Source organism: Excalfactoria chinensis, chromosome Z (genome assembly GCF_039878825.1).
Source record: "Excalfactoria chinensis isolate bCotChi1 chromosome Z, bCotChi1.hap2, whole genome shotgun sequence".
NCBI classification, from domain to species: domain Eukaryota; kingdom Metazoa; phylum Chordata; class Aves; order Galliformes; family Phasianidae; genus Excalfactoria; species Excalfactoria chinensis.
In genome coordinates, this window is record NC_092857.1 from 67766190 (window position 1) to 67791060 (window position 24871).

General features: G+C 42.3%; 1 protein-coding gene across 1 annotated transcript in view; it reads right to left on the bottom strand.

Annotated features, from left to right (window-relative positions):
- Positions 1–24871, bottom strand: part of GRIN3A (glutamate ionotropic receptor NMDA type subunit 3A) — a 68289-nt gene that overhangs the window by 13157 nt on the left and 30261 nt on the right. The window contains exons 2-4 of the mRNA XM_072360142.1: positions 23876–24480; positions 17535–18582; positions 1188–1333 (exon numbers count right to left, since the gene is read on the bottom strand). Of these exons, the coding sequence (XP_072216243.1) occupies positions 1188–1333; positions 17535–18582; positions 23876–24480 (1799 nt within the window). The remainder of the gene's footprint in view (positions 1–1187; positions 1334–17534; positions 18583–23875; positions 24481–24871) is intronic.

Genomic DNA, 24871 nt, shown 5'->3' on the forward strand with positions numbered 1-24871 from the left:
GATATTTTGAAGGAGGGAATTGTGCATGGAAGACGCAACCGGGGCAGGGCAGCAGGTGTAGGGCTTATTTTACTCTCTTGAAATACCTGATCTGAAAAATGGAAAACACTACAAGCTAGTCTTTGGCTCTGCTGGAAAGCAGCACACAGCATGATTTGGAAGAACAAAAACTGCTAATACACTTGTGCTGTCTTGGTTTTCTTTGTGATGTTGAAATTGAGGTCATCAGAGCAAAAATGCAAGAGGATAACTCGTACAAAAGCATTCCTCTTCCTTTCTCCCAAGCATGCGGTAAATTAATTTCCTTCACCCAGATCAGCTCTTCTCTGTGCTCAGCCTTCATGAACGCAGAGGATTCAATTTTACTAACCTAATGATTAGTGAATAGCACACCTGCAAAAGCTGATGGTACAAAGGAACAGTTGCACTGCATGCTCTCATGGGACCAAAGGGCTGCACCCTCCATCCTCACCCGTGTCTCTATAAGGGTCAGGATGTTCTCCTGATGAGACATTACATTACTTTGTTGATTTTAGAAAATGATTCCAGCTTAACCCAAGCAAAGAACTGCCTGTATCTTGTCAATAGGATGGCTCTGGGACAGCAACTTCTGGTGGAAATTCCTGAGTCCATCCACTATGCAACTTCTGTGCGTAAAATGAAGTATTTCAGGTGTGCCATCACTTCTGCAATGTCCAAACAGAGAGAACCAAGTGTATGATTCCAGATTGATAGCCACAACTGTCTTTCAAACATAAGGATATTACGATTCCCTAAAGCAGTTCCAGTGTTTATTACTTTTTACGTGTCTAATGCTTCTATTCATTTTGATGACAAGTGCTCTAGAGGTTCTCTCTGACAAACCCTCCTACTAGTGTGCTGAAGATGCTGAGGATCTTCATTCTCAACTTTTGCCTGGACCTCAATGCTTTTTTTCTGCGTGTTTATCACCGCCTGGTGGAGGTCTCCCACACACAGAAGACTGCCAGGATTTAAACACTGCCTATGCTTGATGGCAGCCTAGCAGTTAATGCAGTGTACTGCTTCTCCTCTGCTCTCCAAGTACCCCTCTACCCAGGTGACTACATGCTTGCTGAGGTGACAGTGAAAGTGAGAAGCTCATCACCACCTCACCGCCGCGCTTTCTGGCCAGTGGACCAGATGAGCTGTTGCATGCAGAGGCTCACTTTAGATATGCTACTCCATCTGGGGTTGCAGGGACATTGTACCGTCGCATGTACTCATGCATCTCCGGGAAGCTTTGCCTCACATAGTCTTCTGCGCTGCTCTCACGCACGGTTCCAAAGCGAAACCCTTGGGAGGGGTGATGGAGCTAAGGAGGTGAAATTACAGATTAGCTGCATCATTCACACAGGATAACTTGGTGTCATTTGTGAATGTCCCTCAGAAATTCTCAGCATTCACAGGCCTGTATCAAATGTTTTCCTACAGCCAGCTTGCAACTTCACAGAAGTACAGACAGAATCACCAGGTGACTGATCAGCCTGTTTACGTACTCAGGATTTTCTTCACACCATGATACACCTTTCCCTTAAGACCCCAAAATCTAGGCGTGGTATAATTTGTCTTAAAACCAGTCAAAGTTTCAGCAAGTATCAGGGCGAGCCTCCATACATGCTAAGATCCATTTCCTGAAGCTTCAGATAGCCAGTAGAGTCTGTGTTCTGGAATAATACTGGCTCCTTAAGAATGAAATTTACTCTTTTGCAGAAGGACAGCGCCATCTTTTCACTTATAAAAACTGAGAAATCAAGTCCCAGACCACCTCTGTCTTTGCTATCATTCTCTGCACAGAAACCAAGGACTGATTAGCTGTAGACATTAAGCCTTCCTTGGCTGAAATGAGCAGAATACCCTCAGTACAGCCAATTACACATATCATTTTTGTACAGAACACAGATACAGTTGTGCATCCTCTTCACAACTGGCAAAGTGGTTTTACCTTCTGAATTAAAGTCCTGAATTGCTGAGATGTTCACAAATTCCAGAGACCTGTGTTTCTAACATATCCTCTTTCTCTTGGGAGCGTTTAATACCCCCGAGAGTGGAATTTTAATAGCAGTGGAGCACAGCTCATGCAGTGCCCTCTAAGTAAACCAAATGCTGCCCAAAGATAGCTGTGTGTTGCCAACAGCAGGCTAATTGGAAGGCCTTCAGCAATGTGCCTGCCTCCAAAAAGTAAAGATTTCAGAGCACAGGAAGCCAAATAAAGCTAAGGCTGAAGAAGATGTGTTCTGCTTGCTTCCTAGGAAGCTGAAGGTCTCCACAGCAGTCTGTAATGATGATCTCACCATGGCCATGCTCTGCTTTGCAAAGAGCACGTAGAGAGGCATTCTGCCAATCCATCTGTCTTCCTGCATTATCATCTACGAAAAATAGAGTGCAGAGGAACACAAAGTTGTACAGAAGACCTTCCCCACTCTTCAGTGACACTGTGAATAAAAGACTATTCCTGGCTTTTACAAGAATAACAGGTACGATGTAAACTCATGATCATCTATCTAGTTCGGTCTGAAAAGAAATAGAGAGGGTATTTCAGTGGTATACTGGTATCATGAAACCTGTAGTTTATTTCTGGGAAGTGAGCAGGTGCTTTCCACATTGTGCTCTGCTGACCTGGCTCTTGTGTTGCAACCCAGAAATGAGCCCTGCAGGTCTGAGGGCATGCAGTGAGCCTGAGCATGTTTCCTGAGTTGTCCTGGCCTGGACAACAGCAGGATTCACCACGTAGGGACTGCCTCCATCAGGAGCTGGCCACAGAGCACACTGTGCCAGAAGGTCTGTGGGCGCAGAGGGAAATGTTCTTGTCTGTAAGTGTGGAAGCAGCATTTAAGTGCCAGAAGACATAAATAACAGAGAGTGGTTCTGTGACAACACATCGTGGAGCCTTCCAGCACAACGTTGTCCATCCGAATCTAGGTCTAGTCTAGCTTTCACACACAGAAGATAACTTCCATAAAGAACGAGCTTGGTCTGGGCTCCATGTACTTATGCTGCCCTAAGAAGCTAATCACCACAGTAAATGTCAGTTCTTTGGGTTGTATTTATTGTCAGTTTCAGTGAGGAAACAAACAACATCACAAGGTCTAGACTCTGACCCGTATTAACCTTTCAGCTCAGCTTACGTGTTTGCTGTGGCATTTGTGGTCCACCTGGTGATGGCAACTGCTGCAGTGTGACAGCTGATCTGCAGACAGTGATGGCTGATGCCTGAACTCGCTGGACAGCATCTCGCTCTGACTGTCACCAGTGCAGCAAATCTACCTTCCATGGGAAAGGCAGGAACAAAAGAAATAGCTGAGCCTATCTCAATTTAATTTTCTGTCCCAAAAGTTTCACAGAGGACTCTCCATGCTTTGCTCTGTGTTGGGCACACTGACAAATTTCACCAGAAATAATAACAACAGAGGAACATGGATTAGATCAGAAGTCCATCTGGCTTAATATCCTGTCTCTAGCAACACCATATGCCTGGTGGGAAGTCTGGAAAAGTCTATGTAGGAAAGTTGTGCAGTGATCCTTCGCACACAGTGCTCTTCCTGCTTCCAGCATTCTCTGTTTTTTCTTAAGAATAATCAAGTGCCTGCAAGTCTGCATTTGGTGACTCTTGACTCTTTTTATGAAGGATAAATCTTAATAGTATTCTAATCCTGCATGCCTCTTGTCACTTCTGCTTTCTTCTTACTGCTGCTTATTCACATGAGGAAAAGGCTTACTTTCAGCTATACTGAACAGCAGACTAACAAAGCAAAATGCTGCCAAAAGCAGATAATGGACTACCTGCACTACTCTTGCTGCCTAATCCACTAAGGCTCCTGAGGGCTACTTGCTTCAGCAGAAGATAAAAGCTTCAGGATGGAAACAAGGCTCTTTCATTGTGGCATCACTGTTGCGTTCTTACTTTCTGTAGTCATCTCTGGGAAGATTCGGTGAAAAGATGGAAAGCTCAAGTATCTGCATGCGAAGAGTGCAGGTAAATGGCAGTCTTTGTGTGAGTCTCACCTCAGTTAACTGTCTTTTCAGATTTTCCCTTCCCATTTTTCATAATGTTTCTTCTGTGTTTCTCAGACCCGATGAGCTCTGTAGCAGAAGTGTCTTCCCAAAGCCAAATCACGGGATCCCAATGCCCAGGACTTAGAGAAATCCCTGAAAACCTGACTCTAAAAAAATCCACATCTGAAGAATCGCCATCTGAAGATTCAGGAGTGTATTTATTTGGGACTGTGGGAGATACTTAACTTACTGTTAATCAGTAATAGCAAATATAAAGGCTGTCTCACTCAGAAGATACAGCTGTCCAAATTATAGGTATTTCTGATATACAGAGACTGCATTTCTGTGTAAACTCTACTGATTTTATTTTTTTATCCTAAGCCTAGCCAGCATGGAGGGTGAACAACCATCACAAAGCACACCTTGGGCAGCAAGATCTGCAGACAACATTTATACTGACCTGGATATCTGCCGGTGATTCTACTATGTTTAAAATAAATGAATGCAACGACTGCAGATCCATCTCCAAGTGGTGGTATGAGCTTTCTTGGCACTCAGTTCAGCTAACTTCACAAAAACCCTCCAAAATCATCTATCTATTGCTGTAAGAAACTGAAGGAACAGTGTTTGTTTTCATCTAGAGAGAAGCTTTCAAGCCTCTCTGTGGAGCAAGAAACTCCCACTCTGATAATGCATTGAACAAATTGTAAGACAGTTACGGGTACAGAAGATACGCCTCTATATTCATCTCTTTCTCTGCAGACCTCCCTTCTGAAGGCCTGAGAGAAAATGAAAACACTGATCATTGCTCATGAATGTAAAGGCTCCTCAACCAGTACTACACTTCCATGCACTGCACATCAACTGAGCATTGCTGTCGCACATGGGACTTAACTTCTGCTTAAGCTGGAATTTAGATGTTAGCCAGCAAGACCACCATCACAAACTGCACGCTGCAGTGCACAGTGATGGATCCGGAGAAGCAGAAGAGCACCACCATGAGCTGCTGGAGCAGAGCCCTGGTGTGCCCATACCCTGGAGGGATCTGCTTGCATGCAGGTGTGGTCAAGAACTGAAGGCAGATGGCTGGTTTGCAGCCTTCCAGACTGAGTCCTTCCAAAATGACTTGTTCTGTAAATACTGCTGGTAAGATTACTGATGTTAAAGCTGAACATAAGAGATACCCGACATTCCCAGAGGCTAACTAAAGCTCTAGGCTGTATCCTATTACAATACGGTATCTGCTAGCCTGGCAATGTAACAGTGTGCACAGAAATACATCTATGGAGTAGTTTAAAATATTTCCTGGGTTAAAAAGCTATTTAGTGATGGTAGTTAGTGGCTCTCCTAAAAAAAAGCTGAATACTGCCAGCTAACAATAGCACTTTTGCAGCCCAAATGGTGGAGATCAGTGATTTCACAGAATCACAGAATTGTAGGAGTTGGAAAGGACTTCTGGAGAAGTTGCTAAAGCAAATCTCCTCTTATCTTTTGCATTAGTAAAGCGAATTGTGTTTTGTACCTGAAGCTTTGGTGCATACCGTAACTGGCTATGCTAATTTGATGCATCCCAAATTTATTAAACCATCTCTTACTGTGGGAGCTGCTGCATGTGAGGCCGTGAGACGCATGGTGCCTCCCATTTGGACATGGGTTACTGTCTGGGGCCAACTCAAGAAGGAAAACATGGCCGTGAGAGCCCATGAAGGAGAGGAATGTAGTGTCAGATGGGGCTGAGCACCCGGCTTCTTCAGTCTGTACTCTGACTGCACAGATGCAGGTTTGTGAAATGAAGGACCTAATGACCCTGGTGCACAGATCTAGTGCAGACAGATCAGGAAGATGACCCATCTTTTGTGAAGACAGAAGTCTTGGGAGGCTTACAAAGTGCTGCTGGGGAGAGCAAGATGAAGGCGCAGAAGGCTGAAGACCTTTGGAAATGATAAGGCTTTCTGTACCTAGCACCCCTGAGGATACTCATCTACTGTGGGGTTCATAGGATTATGCTAGCATTTCTAAGGACAAATCTCACTGTGTAAGAAAATATGGTATCCAAGGTAGGCGTTATGTGGTTGCTTCCAAGTACTAAGGAAGTGAAGTGGTGACTGGGTCACTTAACTGCTGAGGTAAGGAAGTCACATAGCGTCCAAGGAAAATCCAGAGCTCTGCAGAACATTCAGCCTCTATGAAAGTTCCAAGAAAAGCTTTGGAATGCCTCAGAGTTTTCTTGTATAACACTGTGCTACTAAACAAATGATGTTTGTGCTGCTCACTGCTGAAAGCAAATACTGTAGATACCAGTTCCACTGGCTTGCCACCTTAGTTCTGCATGTTCTTAGTTTCCATCTTGTTGTTAAAACATCTGCTGAGTGGGAAGTGGAGAGCTTGTGTTTTAGTTGGGAAGATGTTGAGAAGAATTGGGTATGTACATACATCTATGCCTTGGGGTGCCAATTATGCATGAAAATACCAATGTGATAAAACCACAGGAGCAGAAACAGAAAAATAAAATCCTAAATGTCAGGGTTTTTGAATTACTTGGCACATTCCAGTTTATGTAATACAGTGCCACTGCATTCAGTACCATCAGCCAAGCTGAGATCACCTAGACTCCGACCTGAAAATACTGAGGCACAGAAATGTCCTGTTCAAGTTGGGATTGAAAACTGAAAATGCATGAGATGCTGCTAGGAGTTGACATGAACTCCAGCTTCTGAATGAACTTTTAGTGCTGCATACCTAGATTGGGCTCAAAGACTTTTCCCCTTTGCTGCCCTGCTCATCTTATCTACCATCGTTTTGAGGTCTGCATCACATTTGGTTGTCATGTATATTTGCTGTGTGTAGGAAACCTTAAGTGTTCAGAATATAAATACAGTGAAAAGATTACCTCAGTCCCAGAAAGGCAAGCAGTGGAATAGGTGGAATGAACCTACCCAATAAGAAGGGCAATTTTTTCTTGCAGAAGTTCTGTATCACATCCTTATGTTTCTCTTGAGAAACTAGTTTTCTGCATGCATATGTGAGTAAAGGAGAGAAGCTGCGATGGGAATGCCTGATTGCAATGCTTCCTGTGTATTTCTGTCAATTTTAATAGAAGCTTGCCACGGAGACAGGAGATGCCAGACTGTGTCAAGACTACTTTAAGGAATGGAGCACAGCGGGGTCTCAAAGCGACAGGAGTTATGCTGAAGCATGAACTGGCCAGGTAGATTTCTGGCTTTGCTTCCATCTGATCATGCAGAGTTTGAGCTTGCAGGGAACTGTGAAGAGAGAAGGAAGTTCTCAACACAGAAACTGCTGGGAAGTGAAATTACAGCTATCTCCAACAAGCAGAGAGATCAATATTATCCATATGTGACTGACATCCAAGAAATGCTTTCCCAGCACCTGATTAATGGGGTGCAGTACCTGTCTCACTGACTTTGATTCAAGATTTTGTGCACCTTGATAACTGGTGGGAGGAGAAATGCTTCTGGGACTCAGGCTAATTAGAATTTAGCATCTTAAATCATCATTCTAATTAGCATCTTAAATCATTCATATAAAATTCACATCCATGAAGAGGTGGGATTCAGTAGTAGTGACTGTACCCTGAGTGAGAGAGGCAGAGGTCAAACAGATTCAGCCTCTAGTGCCACCTATGATATTGCTTTTCAATTTTAAGAGGGTGCAGAAAGGGTGAGCATTGCTGAAAGCAATCTCCTAACTTTCACAAAAACTTCTGAGGAAGAACTGTTGTAAAAAAGCTCCAGTGGCTCTGCCTCGTGCTATTGCTGACTGCTTGGTGTAACACCTACTGCAGTGTTTAATGGTCACTGCATCCATCAGCAGCTGTGCTGTGAGTGCCAGCATGATATACACCAGGGAACTGATGCAGACTTTGGAGAAAATGTTCAGTTCCGGCTGTTAATTGCTAGAGAGTGGTGGCATCAAGTGGTCTGCTCTGCTGTGAAGAACTGATACGCTTTTAGAGGTCTGCTGCTTTGCCGTAATCCTTTAGGAAGCAGTAGGTTTTGATTCCGCCTTACGTAACCCACGCACTTACATGGTCATACAGCTTCCCATGACAGATTTCTCATGACCCAGTGACAGAAGAAATGCAACTGCCAATACTAAACAAAGCTTCGGAGTGAAAAGAACAAAACAAACAAAACTAAAAAAAATACCTACAGAGTAGACTTCGTTCATGGGCTGTTCCCTACTTATCCGCAAGAATTTCTGACAGCTAACTGAGTATTTATGGGCTGCAGAGGGGGATGAAAGAAAATTATTCATAGTGAAGCACATGAATTTCATGTTTTAGCAGATGAAAATTCACAGCTGAACTTCTGGAAGCACAAGCTTTGTTCAGAAGCTGTCCTGTGTGTTCGGGCTTGAGATGTGGAGGTGTTCCCAGGGTCTCCAGGAGATGGTGTATGCAGGATAGATATGAAAGCTCACCTTCCTTTCTCTGTCTTGTAAAGTGTCAGCAGAGCTCAACAGGATAATGTCAGATTTTGTTAAAATCCTGTCATTTTGAATCCAGCTCAACCAGGTCATCAGTTGGCATAAATCTTTACAACTCCACTGAAGTAAACGATCAGTTTTAATTTGGGAACCAATGCACAGTACTGAGAGTTTTCTCTCCTGTATCTCAACATGATCACAAATGAAGTCTAACTTAGGTCTCTTATAAACGTAAAGGCTCTTTATTGACACTCCTTTTGTGAATGATAAGAATAAATTCTAAGATCTGCTCTACTCCCCCACGTGCTGTAGAAACTGCTTTGCTACAGGGTGCAGCTGGGAACTCAAGTCTGTTTAGGTATTAATTCCTAAGGACTGCTCTGCTGATTGAGTTTCTGGGCAACATCTTAGCGCAAAGAGCTCTGTAAGAAAGGAACAGTGGTGAATATAAACTTAAGAGTGTGTCTCTGTTTTTAACAGCCCTTTTTGGTCTGGATAGAGAGATCTTTCAGCTGGGATTTATTCCAGAAAAGTTGACAACTGCAAGATAGATAGTATGTGTAAACAGTTATAACCAAAGCTGATAGGCCGAGGGAAAAAATAGGAATGTAATTCCCAGCAGACAACACATCACTGCTTCCAGTTAACTTTAGTGGCACAAAGCAGCCATAAAAATGCTCCAGACTGAGTCACTTAATCTACTGTGTTCTTCTGCTTCCCACCTGTAAATAGGGTCAATGCTGCTTTAATATCAAGTCCTTCTCAATCAGAAAGAGCTGCTTGGCTGAGTATGTTTTCCACGCCAAAAAGACACGGGGTATTTCTGGTTCCACAGTCCCTCTTCCATCCAGGCTATAACATTTGTTGATGGAAAGCGTTTGAAGAGCTCTCCAATTCTGTGGGCTGGAAGAGCACACATAGTATCACAGTGGTGTGTCATGTAGGGTAGCTTCTGTGACAAGTTTTGAAACAACCACCTTTGAAATCATTTTTCTTAGAAGTTCCTCCCTTTCCAGCTGTCAGTCGCTGCTTGTTCAGAGCCATGCAGTCAGTCTCAGCCATGCAGCACTCATCCCCACATTGTACTACACTGGGATGGCAAGGACAGTGTTCTGCAGTTAGTGGGAAAGGAAAGACAGCAGTTTCATGGTGGAAGTGGGTGACTGGTTAGAAGAAATTAAGGAATCAATTTTGGACAGTGAAGCATGTGTCAAGCCTGAGGTGTAAAATACAATGACGGGTTCATTTGGAGGCCATGACCTTCTGCACAGTGAAATATGGACAATGGTATTTGACTTGACTTGGTGTTCAGCTGAATCTCACTGCACTTGGTGAGAACTATGATTCTTTCCAGAGGGTTCAATCCCTTAGTGTCCCTGAAATCCAGTGGTGTTGGTGCTGAGTGAGGGCTTCTGTCATTAGGAAGATGAGCCAGGCTGGTATCCAGGTGTGTTTTTATAGACCACAATGGCTGTGAGCAGTAATAAATTTCCTTCATGCTGCCAAGTCAGCTGTACAACAGTCTTCAATCTGCCACAGGATAAGATCAACCTTATGTGTCCTCTCTGTCCTCTGATGTTTGCCAGTTACTTCAGTAGCACCTTGTTGTCATCTTTCTCTGCTTGCATTACTGCATTATTTCTTGCGAGGGTCTCAGTCTCATCAAGGATGCAGCTGCTGTTTCTGACAGTGGGACCACTTTCACTGCTTTTAATTGACATGGCATAAAGGCATAGTGCAGTTTTAGAGTAAGAAAATGATATGAAAACTGCTGTGAAAATCTTAGAACACACTGACTCCTTCCGGTTCTGAAAGAACAACCTTCACAGCCTACACCAGGAGGAACGAAGACAGCAAAACATCCTCCCTTCCATCCCCACACCTGCATGCCCTGGATCAAACTGCATGGGGAAGAGTAGCCTAGACAGCAGGTGACAGAACAACTCATTCTATGTAGACAAAGACATGGAGCAGCAAGAGTATAATATGCAAAGATACCACAAGGATGACTGTTGATGAAATGGTGTAAAAAGCACATTTTAAAGTGGAAGGAGACTTATTTGGAGGATGTGGCAGTACAATGTCCGATAAATTGAATATTAGCATGCCATAAATCCAAATTAGCAGGATTCTGAAGCTCATGAGCCATAACTTTAAAAGACATCTTTAATAAGGTGAAGAGAAATCTAAACAAGTAAATTTTTCACTGCCAGGATTTCACAAGCCAGGATTTCACCTCCATGGATGCTGTGTCTTCATACCCATATGACATTAGCCTGCAAAGCTCTTCTTCACCTGACTCTTCAGTCTGATATACTTAATTTCTCTTCCAGTTGAGATTTTTTCACTTTCTCTGGCCTCCATGACATTTAAAGTCCTCTTGAGTTCACTGACTCATTAATACTCAGAAAAGCACCATACACTAATTAGCAGGCTGTGATGTTGTCAGTCATGACCTTCCTGCATCCAGTATCTTCCAGCACAGAAATCTATGCTCTATAGATATTGCTGCTGACTTCCCGGAATTGTAACAAGAAATGAATTCTACACTCCTAGAAAGTACAAAATCCCATGGTAGCAGTAAGATTTCTGTTAACTCCATTGAGACTGTGCTTAGTTTTTGCCATACAATTTAAATGCATTTAATGCATATTTAAGTAAATGCCATTTCATTATTTATTTAATACAAAGCAGCTCAAGTAGCACTCCTGATAATGATTCCTCTTAGGCAGCTGCAGTGAAAAGACCACAGCAGACTATGTAATTCTTACAAGGCTTCCCTTTTTATATATAACCTTTATATATACATATAAGAGAATATATATATATATTCCCTTTAAATATATAACAGTTATGGCTTCACTATAAAGCCTGTTGGACTCATGGGAAAATCTCAATAAATACAGTCCTGTTTGGATCACACTTCTAACCGTGAAAAAGGCCCGTAAAGTGTCTGGAGCTTTCCTCTTCTGTGTTTGATATTGCTAATGCTCACCTGCAGTTACTTGCTGGTTAGTATTTCTAGACTGTTTTAATAGTATACATAATAGGCAGTTCTCAGCTGATACACAGCTACAGACACAATACCTCTAAATTAATTTATATTTGCATAAATCAGAAACAACATTCTGCACCCTCATATATTATACTTTAAATTTAGAAACAAAACTCTGCTTGATTGTAAATGCAGAATTCCTGGATAGAATGCTCTCAAAAAAAAGAGTCTTGCTTGGATTATTCTAAATGCTTAATCTTGTAACAGAAAGATAGCTCATAAAAGCATGTGTTCTGGAGGCATGTCAGGAGGTAGCTTGGAAATTTCCAAGAGAGCGCATCCGAGATTTTTGAGGATTCATTTCAAAACATGGTGGTTGGAAGGATGTACCAGATGGGGCTTGTCAGAGTGACTGCAGGAGTCTGTAGTGTATTCCCCAGGGCTTCCACAATATTGTGAGACATCAGTGCTGGATGTGCTAGCACACCATCACATGTGACGGAGAGAAACTTGTACTTCCTGGAAATGGTTTTCATGATCTTTTATCGAAGTGTCTCCAACAGAGGACTCACAGCCAGCTGTGCCTACCTCTCCCAGATAACTGAAAGCATACCAGATCGAGTAAATCACACTTAATGTCTCCACTGCAGACTTGTAAAGTCAGGTGAGATAACGCAAGGAAATTGCAGGCGGTGGGACTCGCAGGTGTAGCACTTAAATGAATCTCAGCAGGTCTCATATTTTCAGTCAAGATACAACATGGAGAGTAACTTTGCCACTGCCATTGAGCATTTTGAAGGCAAAGTTATCTGGAGAGATCAAAGTACCACCATACTAAATCAGCAGACACAGATACAAAAATGTATCATGAATTTGGCAAAGAAAAGCTGACATCTGTCACAGCTGTGACAACAGTAGGGTAATACTTGAAAAGCTCATGGTACTGCTGAAAGCACAACACCTTTGCTAGTAGAAAAAAGAGCCAGGTGTAGGACCACCTCCTGAAATATCTTCCCTGATCTTCAGCTTCTACTGATGGATGCTTTCTTGTTGACATGTTTGGAACATATCTTCTGTCCTCTGGGCTTCCACAATCATTTTCCCTTAGATAATCCGGGCTTCTCAGTACGCTCCCAACTTTTATAGTACATTTCCAACATGTGACATACAGTAGAAGCCTGAAAACGAAGTCCCTGCATGAAAGAACTTGTCATTGACAAGCTCTGCTCCCTGGGGAGAGTCTACAATCCAGAGCCTTGCTTTTGGATTTGATAAACTTTCCTGGATCCAGGCCTTAAACTGCAGGGTTGCAGAGCAAAGAAAGGCAATGGGAATGATTACATACTTACAGATAATCTCTTCTTTAACCTGCGTGTGGCACTGAGATGTAGATCACTCACAAGCAGATGGTATGGCTTTACAGAAACCATACTGGAAACTAAGATGTAAAATATCTGAACTTGTCACAAGACTGGCTACAACAGACAAAAGCTATAGGGATACACACTTTTGAAACAACCTGGTAGCAAATTCTCCCTTTCTACCCCAAGTCTCTTGCTTCTCTCCATGCTCATTCTCTCTTCAGCACATGCCTGCTGCAGTGCAGCAATGCAGTTCCTGCCTGTCAGTCAGGGAACAGATACAGCAGCCAGCTGTCCTGTCCCCATATATCCCCATTTGCACACCTCAGTGCCTCTCTAGCAGCATTTTTAATGAGTTACCTTTTGCAACCCAGTCTCACCACCGTGAAAATATGCACTGGCCTGGCCACAGCAAGGGATAAAAGCTTTTGGAGGTGGCTTTTTCAGCTCAGACTTAGCATAATGTCATCACCAGGGGACTAAGGAGCTATAAAACAAACAAGGTGGCAAGCAGATTGTGGAGATGTCAGGAAAAGTGCCAGGTGTCTTCCAGGATGTGACAGGAAGGCAGGACAAATGATCAGATCTGCTCCAAGGCAGCCTGCTGGTCTGCATGCTCTCAGGATGAATAACTGACCTTGTACAGAAGTCAGGTTTGCACAACAGACCATCTGCCAAGCAGTCTGAAAAACAGGAATGCTGTAATTTTTTTTTGAGCATCCAAAGATCTGACATTAGGAAAACAACTGACATAAGCACCTACGATTCAGGCAGCAGAAGGGATGAAAGCAGTAGAAAATGATCCAAACAAAATGTTTGTCTCTCTCTTCTGCCTGCAAGTGAGCTTGTAAACTCATCTCCCATAGCGTGGAGAGCAGCCTGCTGCTTCAGATGAGGGCTCAGGACACTGCTGCAACCTTCATCTGGGTTAAGACTGCATTCACCCTGCAGCTATCCTCTACTGCTCAAACAGCAGCCTGGATTCATTCAAGTGAATGTTTCTATTGTTGGTTTGGGTTTTTTTTTTTTCTCCATAAGATGCGTGTGTCTGTACTTCGGAGAGATGATGGTATAAGATGTGTAAGATTAGAAAGTAGGAGGAGATGAGGCAGCTGTGGTCTCCAGCTGCCCATTTTCTTAGAAGAGTAAGATCTTAAGGTGACGGAAAATTGCTTTAACATCTTTTTGCAGCTCAGTGGTGATGTGTATTTTGCAGCTCTGGCTAAAAGAAAGGTGTGCAGTCAGGTTGCAAGCCAGCTGCCCCTGAGGTGGGAGCTCACCAGAGAGCAAACACCCGGTGCTCCTCCAAGGCTTTGCCTGTGGCTGATCTGATCTGATCTGATCCTGATGCTCCCTAGGGCCTGCCCAGGGAGGTGGTGGAATTGCTGTCCCTGGCAGTGTTCAAGAGGCATCTGGATGAGAAGCTATGAGATCTGGTTTAGTGGTTTGCCGTAGCTACGGTGATGGGAGGACGGTTGGACTAGATGATCTTGTAGGTCCATTCCAATCTTGTGATTCTATGATTCCATGATTCTTAGCTCAGTATCGATGACATGTGAAGGACTGGAAGCAAGCCATGTGACAGTCATTAGATAAAATGCATTTCTAATCCCCTCAGCATCACAAGGACCTTCAGGTTTGAAAACGTGAGCCAGTGAGTAGCTGGTTGGATGGATGAGCCAGACATCTGGCTTGCCCTTGGTAAGATTCTGTGCAGGCCTCACTCAGAAGATGCACACCAAGCCTCCCAGAACGACATTCTCCTGCCTCCCATCACTGCTCTGGGTAGCACCATGCCTGGCTGGTGCTTCCTGGAAGCAGCATGGTGATATTTCAGTATTTCATTGCTCCAGTCTTGTCAGAGCACGTGAAAGTCCACTGGGGAGACCCCTCATTCCGTATTCCTTGTGATCAGTGTTTGTACCGCAACTAATTGTCTGTTGATCTCTGATGAGAAGGTTGTACCTCTGAGACTCTCCTTTCAGAGCTGTACTGAGCAACTGCTAAAACACGGCGCTGCTCGGTCGATTACACATCACCACTGCAACACGTATTCCCCTAGAAAGGCAAATGCTGTTTATTCGGGCCATAGCTAACCTTGGATATTTTTTTTTTAATTAGAAGAGCACAGATTCTCCCGTCAGTGCTGGCTTTTGATACCAGATTTCTCATCCCGAAAAAAGACTTCCACTTTTTTCCCATCTTACCATCCCTCCCCTCCTGCTTGCAGACTCACATGGGATTTACTGTTTGTGGTGCCAGCTTGGGGAAATTGTACGTTTTACACCACCTCAGACAGGCTGCTCATCTATTTCGGGTTTTGCTTTTTAAATACCTTCCAAAAGCACAGTAGAAGAGCGTATCTGTCTGGAGAACAGCAGGGGAATGTTTAAGAGTACATTAATATTAAAAAGATCATTTCTGCATCTTGTTGCCATCTTTTTCAAAAAGATGAAGAAGCAGGTAGATCAGGAAAAAAAAAAGTTAAAATATTTAAATCACCTAAAAAATATCTGAAGAACTAACCAAACTGGTGGGTGTGCCTCTGCAACTGTTGTGCTCCAGACATTTTCCAAACCTCAGATTTCCCTGTTAGAGAGAACTTTGTAAGAGTGCAGCTCAGGCTTTGAGGGAGAAGAGATTAAAGCAGTACGTTTTCTGTTATAGCTGACCATACAGGCTGAGACTTCAGAGGCAAACACGAGAACAAAACACCTACAGATATTTTGTAGTTCATGTAACATCAGGTAATCCTTTCTCATAAAGCCTATTTGTTTTATTCCTACACTAGAAAGTGGGTACAATTCAGAAGCTTAGCTTTGTTCCATGAAGCAGAGAAATGTCTGTCTAGGAGATGCCACTAATGCCACTGATTTACCAGGATCCCTGAGGTGATTAACCCCAAACCATGAGTCAACATTGCTTTACTCAGGCCTAAGACCTGTGTTTGCAGTGCGCACTATGCTTCAATACTCTGTGCTCAATTTTGTAACCTGATGGCAAAGCTTTACAGCACAGCTTCAGAATAATTTCATCTTCTTACAGTTTGCCCAAGTTTTCCAGTATCTCTCATAGGAACTGCATGCATGGTCACAGCAGTGAAGCAGAAAAATAGGATGTAATCTATGTGATAGTTAACGGATTAGATAATAGCCATGCAAAGAACAGAGGACTAACTTCATTTTCAAGCCCATGTTAAGGCTTACCAAAAAAGGACTGAAAGACTAACAATTACTCACCCCGTATGCTCTGAACAAAACAAATGCAAGATTTGAGCAGTCTTGAAGCTTAACTCAATGAAATTACAGATTTACTATATATGATATCTCTATGGAGGGAGAAAAGCACTAGCTTTAAGTCATAAATCAGAGCGCCTTATGCCAACCATAGAAAACACCGTTCTTTCAAAAAAATATTGCCAGCCTAAATGTTGGAGGAAGTGATCCAGAAATCATGTTCACAAAGTCAAAACTGGATGGTCATCAGTATGAATGCAAAGTTTTACTAATGTGAAAGATGGAGCTTGGCCTGTGCAGTTTGGAGGCATGTATACAACCCTTATTAATAAATTTTATGAAAGCAAAATAAGCGACTGGTTCTGGAGTTCTTGATTTGTTCCACTGGCATAATGTTTTATCAGTTCAGCCACCTGAGACTGATGGTAGATAGTTTCACAGCTGTGTACTAGCAGTTAAATTACGAGTATAAAATTGTGGACAATACCATGAATCACACTTCTGCTGGTGAAAACATCAAATAAACGAGGGAAATGTTCTGTTGGCATCCTGTTTCCCAGAGGGACTGTCACTTGAAGAGGATGCCTGCTTTTGTGTCACCTGCAGCCATGTATTCTCTCCATAAACCCTTCTGCTCACTTTTATTTGTGACCACAAATTAGTGGCAAATAAAATCAGGAGACCCTTCTAAAATGGCTGGACTGTGGAATTTGGCTGAGGCTTAAATTTCAGTGCAACTCCCCTTCATCCACCTTGGGAATGAAGCAGTGTGAGCAGTCCTGCTTCTGCATTTTTCCTTGCCTTCCCAATATGTACTGGACCCTCTGAGCTACAAGCAGACAAATTGTCTACTGTGTGATCCAGTTCCTTCATGAACGGTTCCCCAGAAGAAGTGACACTGAAAATCAGCTGTCTGGCTACTCGCAAAGTACTCTGTCAGTTCGATGAAAAAAGTAGTTTTTCAGGGTATGTCAGTTCTCTGTGTGATTTAATATGCATGAAGGATGCTGGCAGTAACACCATTAAGGCCTCGGAAATACTAGCAAAACCCAACCTAGAATATCAGGTTTTGTGTTCATGCTTTTGTCTCTATTCTACATGGTTATTTTGCCTGAGTAAATTTCAGGATGATCTAAATCACCTAACTGATCCAAACAACCGCAGCCGAAGAGACTTCAGAACTGAAATCTGCATATAGAAACCACTTAAAATCTCTGCTGTGAGCAAAACAAAAATCCTTAACCAACCTCTAACCTCAGACCTTTGAAATCACTCCACACACTTTAATGGATATTTAAATACCCCTCTCTCACTGGACTTTCCTCCTGAAGTGCTGTCAGATGATAATTAACTGTAGGGTAACTGCTGTTTTGCAGACAGGTCGCTTTCTGATTTTATTAAGAAACCATAAATTATGTAGCAGCGAATTCTGACTGTGAAAAAGAAAAAGCTGAGCGAATAACAACAGACACGCTTTACCTTTGGGTCATGTATTCCAGAAAGCTCTTCATAGATCTTCTCTCCAACCATGACAGCAGCTAGGTTGGCTGTGTATGTGGACAAACAAAACAGACAGAAAATAGCCCATAGATTCATTAAAAACCTTCCAGTCCAGCACTTGGGGGGTTTGATGGCAGCTGTTCTTCCAAACAAGATCGCATAGCAGACATTCAGGGCAGAGGAGAAAGAGAAGACTTTGTTCCTGTTCCTTCCCTTGGGGGTCATCCCAAAAGGACTTTTCCACTCGTATAAGGTGAGGAAAACAGCAGTGATGTGGAGCGCAACAAATATCCCCAGCCACATAGTCCAGTGAAGTGGCCACATGAAGGCTCCAATCGGAGCTGCCGTGTCCCTGGTCCTCACCAATATCCCCAAACTAGTGGAAAAGAAAGGGCTTGTGAAATCAATCACTTGGCTGCGGGCAGTGTTAATGCTAAACGATGTCACTGCCATGTGAGCTGTCCCAGAAAGAAGGTCTCCCACCAGCCCAGTCCAATGACCATTCTTCCAGGCTCCATATTTTCCATCACCAACAATGTACAAGTCAAAATCAAAGTTCATGTCCTCAGCCAACTTCTCCAGCAGGTCAATGCAGTAGCCATAGCAGCACTTCTTCAGCTCAATGGGAACGGTGTCATTTCCTCCTTGAAGGGTTTCAAACAGGTTATCCAGCACAGCTGAATCATTGGTCAAAGGATCCAGGCACAGCTGCCCTGCTGGGCAAAGACCTTCATCATCTACATCTCTTGTAAAGACAAAAGGGTGCTCGATAAGAGTTACTACTCTGAGGTGCAGCCGAGTGGGGTGCTGCATGTGATTTTTATGTCTCTGGGCCTGCTCTGGCCATATCCCATAGTCCATGACAATCTTTCCTTCTTGCCAGCTCCCTAGACGAGTCCACATAGGGTTCCCAACAGGGTCATGCTGCAGGTTCCAGATGAAGAAGTTGTTTTCTGAGCTGACAACAGAGGAGCCTTTCACCTTAATGTGGCCACTGAGACCATCAAAAGTTGTGTTAGCCAAAAACCTGTTGGAGAGAGAAAGCAGAGTAATCAGAAGCAGACATTGCAAGCCATATGCTGAAATTTATGCAGGCACCGTGAGTTTATGTTTAAGGGACTAGATTAGGAGATCTGGCTAAATACTACTAAATATTCTATATTAGTATTATATTAAAAATATGAATGAAAGTGGAAGAATGGAAATGAAGTAAAAACCTTCCAAGAAAAATAACATCATCTTAGTAAGATATATCATATGTAAGAGAGGCTACTGAAGTGCTGTCAACATATTCCAACCAACCCAGATTCTAAATGCCCATATGGCATTGGTAAGTCAGTGTTAGCCACTTCAGAATTAGGGAAGGGACTCAGTAAAAAAACTTTGCCCTAGAACAAAATCTTAATTCTTTAAATAATAATAATAATAAATTAAAATACCTGCAAAAGCAATGTTCTGAAAAGTGCAATTTTGGCACATGAAGCGTACCAATTCTGCACTGCACATTGTTTGGTTGGTTTTTGGACATTTACTATCCCAGATCTTCAGAGTACAAGTTAAGTATTTCCTCTGCATTGGGCTGGCAACATTTGCTAGTAGTTGTCATACCACCAGTATATAACACAGCTTCTGGTAACTCATTATTCAGTATGCTAAAATGATACAGATAAGGGAGCAGGGAAGTGAGTGGGAACATGACCAGCTGAACTGCTCTCTGTTAATGAGAAAGCTGCTGTGCACTTTGCAGGGACTGCAAAGGCACCCTGTTACGACTATGAACGTCTTGGTAGAGTGATTCCATTAAAAACAACAGAGTTGTATTGCTGCTAATATGGTGTAAGGTAAGCGAAGCACATATTTTTCAGTAAGAGGCATTCAGATGACAGACTATTTAGCTGTCACAGTAGAATGTAACACGTCATAATAGCTCTGAGAATTAGACGAAAGCAAGTATTGAAAGAAGTATGAAGTGAATAGTTGTCACTGCAGCCTCAACAGACAAGACATAAACTTTAAGTAGTGTTAATTGTTTATCAATAGCTGGAGGGGAAGAAAAAAACTAACCTTAAATAGATTCAAAAAGCATAAACCTGCAGCAAGTGTCTGTGTATCCACAATGCTGACTGCACCGCACTGATAATATCTGTTAAATTTTTATGTATCTTCAGCAGTAAAAACTCTGCATGTGTGCAGATCATACTAATATTTGCCCTCAGCTAAGAACAAATTTAAGAAAATAAATAATACAGTTCAAGCATAGCTGTATGTGTGAAAGCCTTTTCTGAGATGGCTTCAAAACTGCTCACAATAAGTCTATCGTGAGTTAAGGTAGGAGAAAGACCTTGGAATCACAGAATCATTAAGGTTGGAAAAGACCACTGAGATCGTCTAGCCCAACCATCAACCTAAAAGATGACACAACCCAGAATGATACAGCCAGTACTGTTAAGAACAGATCTGTACACTACACGTTACCCAAGACTAAGAATTATGCCCAGAAATACACACAAATGTTAATAACAGACAGGACTGACACATGACTGTGGATTGCATTTTAAAAGTCTTTTTCCTCTTAGTCTAATGTTAGCTAAACGTGACCATAACTTCATTAACCGGTGGTGTCAGTCATGTGTGATGGGTGCTTTCCTCTCAGGCTGCTTCTCTATTTGACAGCGTCTGTGCATGTTTGCAGATGTAAACATCAAGACAACAGCTACTGAGGAAGGCAATCCCAAGCACTAAAAGAAGATTCACAAAACCATGAACTTGTTTGTTTTCTATCTCTCTTTTCCTCAGTCTTGGTAAAAAGAAAAGAAAAAAAAATAAAGAAAAATGTGCAACTTCTTCCTTACAAGCACTGCTGGGCTTATATGCTGAGGTCATCACTATGACAATAATTGAAGGCATAGATGTGTCTGTGCATGACATTATGGAAGAAGCAGCATGGAAAACAGTGTTAATAACTCCTTAGTGTTAACAACAATGCCAAATCTGAACGATGCAAATTCCTAAGAGGTATAAATTAGCAAAGTTCTGATGGATTTGGCCTGAAATTTCCACTGCAGCACAACCTGAATGTTAGAAAGCTGCAAACCTGGAGTTTGGGGAGTAGATGAAGCTATGGAATAATGCATTAGATTTATTTCCTACAGGTAGAATGAGAACAGTGAAATTTATGCACTGTGTTCTCTGACTTTCAGTGCAGAAATAAGCATGCCCATGAGAGTGAACCAAGCACTCTGTACCTGTCCTGTAGTTGAATTGTGTTGGAAGCATTTACCTGAGAGATTTACTAACATTTAAACATACGACTTTGCTACCTTCTCGAGGTAGTAGCTTACTTTTGCGGCTCATTTGCATGTTCCATATTTTTGGTAGTGACAGGACATTAATCAAAATAAATGAGGGGAACCATGTGGGAGATACATTTCAACAACACTCTGTAAAAGTTGCAAGTGGCTCTGGCTGCTAATCTTCTGCATGCACTGCGTGCAGCAGTAGTGAAACTCATGCCACAGTCTGCACAGCAAAACTCAGTCACTTTAAAAAATAGATTTGAGGACCTGACTACATTATTTAGACCAGAAGTCTCTAGCCTGAGATCTCTGAGACTTACAAGTGCCATGTATCACACAGACACAATGGAAATATCTATCTGATATATACAGATTAGTATATATATTGATATACTGAGCTGGTCCTCTTCAGAAAGGCTACAGACAGGTTCATGCAGAAAGATGTGTACAGATTTCAGAAGGCGAAGTGACAGATCCCCAGTGAATTAATTCCTTGATGTGTCAATGTCTGTGAGCTGACGATTGCACTGACAGACTGTGGTAGCTGTCTCAACGCTTTGCTAGCATTACTTAGCTTGACCAAGAAATCACAAGAGTGCCACTTTTCAGCTTTCTTCCTACCTTCATTACTGTGCTTTGTTCTAAGAACTGGTTGTTATTGTACTCTAGCAAAGACCTCTTTGTAGAATGACTTAATTTAATGTTTTCACTTCCACTCAATTTCAATGGCTTGGCCATTCTGTATCTTTCTTGCAAAAACTACCAGAAGCAAGAGCCAGAACAGGCAAACAAATAGCAGGCTGGAGAAATTACCCAAGGCAAATTAAAGCTGTGGGACTAGTTAAGGCTATAAGAAAAGACGAAGCTCTTAAACTTTAGTATCTCATTTTGCCAACAGAATGCTCCTGGGATGTTCCCAGAAGCAACAGGAATAGATCTGGGAATCAGACTTGTTGTAGGAGGAATTAAAGATGGGATGTTTACAACAAGCATGTGTTCCTCCAATTCCATACTCACATCGATAAAAGCCTGCTTCGCCATGGACCAGACAGCTTCCTTGTTAACAGCTGTGCTGCCCTTGGATGTCACTTAAATGGCTGCAGAGTCAGTGCACAAGCACTGACCTGATGTGCCAGCCAGAAAAGTGCTGCTACTCAGCAGGCTGCAGCTGCAGAGTCAGTGCTCATGTCTCTGCACCTCTCCATGCCCAGCCACCGCAGCTCTGAGGCAGCGTACCAAGACAGATGAGCTCTCAGGCAGAAAAAGACCCACGTCACTAAACACTCAGTTACTCAACAGACAGAAGTTTAGTCTCTGCTCTGGTCACAATTAACCCACCCACTGGTGACTCATAAATTATTGTTGCTGTTATAAATTAATAGTTGTGCTGCTAATTCAAATACACGAGGACTGGCCATCAGGTGTCTGCCTCACTGATAACGCTACACACTACAATGATTCAGGCCAAGGGTTTATCTAGCGTGTTCTCTTCAATACAGTCCACCAGCAGGTACCTAGGGAAAAGCAAGCCAAGTGTATGGCATTTTCTCCTAATGCTCTGACAGTTCTCAACCATTTTGAGTTCCAGGCATTTCCAGACCCTGCTGTGATTTGTCGGTGTGTTGTTGCTCCTTCTGAATTCTCTTGCAGGCAATTCATTCAGCCCTCCTCTTGAACTCACTTAAAATGCCAGTATTACTTGAATTTAAAGCAGAAATCTTACAGATGTATTCTCTGTACTGTACTGTACCACTGTGCAGCTGTAGGGAGCGCTGCTTTTGATCTGTTTTGAACCTTGTTGACTTCATCTCTCTTGTTTCTTTTAGGCAAAACGACAACGATTTATCTTGGTCTGCTCCCTCCATTTCACTAGCTATTCTGTACCTCTTTATCATTCCCCACAAAACGCCTCTTTCCCCAGCCCATTCACACCATTCCTTCTAAGGACAGATTTCTCCCTGCCTTCTGACCTTACTTTTCACTTTCCATAGTATCTTAATCAAGACGAAGGGACAAGAAATTTCATAGATGTGAAAACTATGACAACATCCTGACAGCAGACCATATTCATCATGTAAGGGCTACTAGTTTCTTGAAGAAAACAATGATGAAGAAATACATAAAAGAGTTTTGATGTCGCTTTTGTTTCTATTTGACTCTTCCTTAATCCTCATAAATATTCTAACACTCAAATATTTGGCTCAAGAACTCCTAACCCCATCCATTAACATCTATGGGCTACAAACCAGATTAACGGGGTAAAAATCTGCACCAGTCACTGAATGTGAAACAGCTCATGACTTTACACACATTATAAGGACTTTTTTTGCTTGCTTTTAAAACAAATCATGCATCTTTCTCAGATGTCAAAGACTCAAATATTTGTAGACATTAATCTCCAGGTTGTTTTAACAACTGGCCTACAGGAATAGTTTCAGAAGCTGAAAGTGGAGCTTCCCACACCACCCTACAGACAATTTGGTTTCTGGCACTTCTTGTAACTTGGAGAGCTCTCAGCCTGCAGAAGTGGTGTCTAAATGGTCAAGGGTTTTTTTGTTTGTTTACTCCTGCCCCACAGAAGCACACCAGGAAGCACCTGATAACACACACCTGTTTTCATACTCATTTCTTTGGTAGCACAAATACTCATTTTGTGTTCTGTATTCTCTCAGGTATCTCAAAACCTCAAAACCTCTCAAAAGGCTTCTCCCACAAATATATAATTACAAGATACTTTCAGAGCTTAGGCTGCAGCAGAGCCTACAAAGTCAATGTACTCTCTCTGCCTCTGTGGAATAGAATCTTTTTCAACAACTGGCCTCATCTTCCTCTATGGCTAAGTTTAAATTTCATTATGTCTCCAGAACAATGAAGCAGGAAGAAATACTGAAACAAATGCATGTATTAGTAAGGGTTAATAGCATTACAGCCATGCTAAAAAGAGGGGCTGGAAAGGGAAAGAAAATTAAGATGCAATTTGATACCACAAATGCTAGCTACAAACAGCAACAACAACAAACTTACTTTGACAAATACTGTCCTGAGGTTATATTTTTTTCATCTGTGTCCATGCAATTCATTGTACTCGGAATAAGAGCTAGTTCAGGCTGAATCATGGTGGCTGCTGCTACAGCTCTTGCTACCAGCTCCATTGCATCCTGCACGTAATGCTCAAAGACAGACTGCGTTGTTTTGCCATGAGCAATGAGCCCGAGTGGCAAACCTTCTGTCCTCAGTTCTTCCACGTTCTGTGAATCCCCAATAATCCAGTGAAGTTCTGGAGGCATCACACCAAATCGGGTGGTTATTTCAAAAATTCTCCTTGTTTTTTCCATGTCACATCCAAACATGACCATGGTAGATGTTGTGTCTTTGATGCTCTCCAGGTAAAACTGTAGGTAGTTCAGAAGGTCGTCGGTTGACGTGAGATTTGCTGTGATGTTTATAATGGACCCCAGGTGGAACTTGGAGCTCTGTTGTGTGAGGAAGAGAAAATCCGTGATGTTCCACTCCTCCTGGCATACCATCAAGCTGAAATTGTACCAGTTGTTCATTGCAAGGATTGAGAACGTGACATCAGCATCAGAGCTCAGTGAGTTTTCTAAACTCATTTGCAGGTGGAGGGGATTCTGCAGATAAAAACACAAAATATTTTTATTAGAAATAAGCTGGAACCAGAGTTAATGCATTTTCTTAATTTTTATGTGAGGATTACATGTTCAGTCATGTTGTTCAAAGAAATCAACTGTTCATCTAGGTAATGGTGTAAGAAATTGGGAAACATAGACCTACCCAACTTAGATGGACAGTGAATCAAGGGCCTCCTGGGCTAGAATCTGAGTCAGCTTAAATAATCACGATAGGGCCTGTTTCCAATAATTTGGATTTCTTTAAATCCATTTGTACTTTTGGATTTCTTGTCTTTCTTAATCATTGAATTCCATTTTCTTCTAACACAGCACATGAAAAAGTAAGTCTATTATTTGCATTCAATCATGGCAATAATGCTTAAGTTCAATG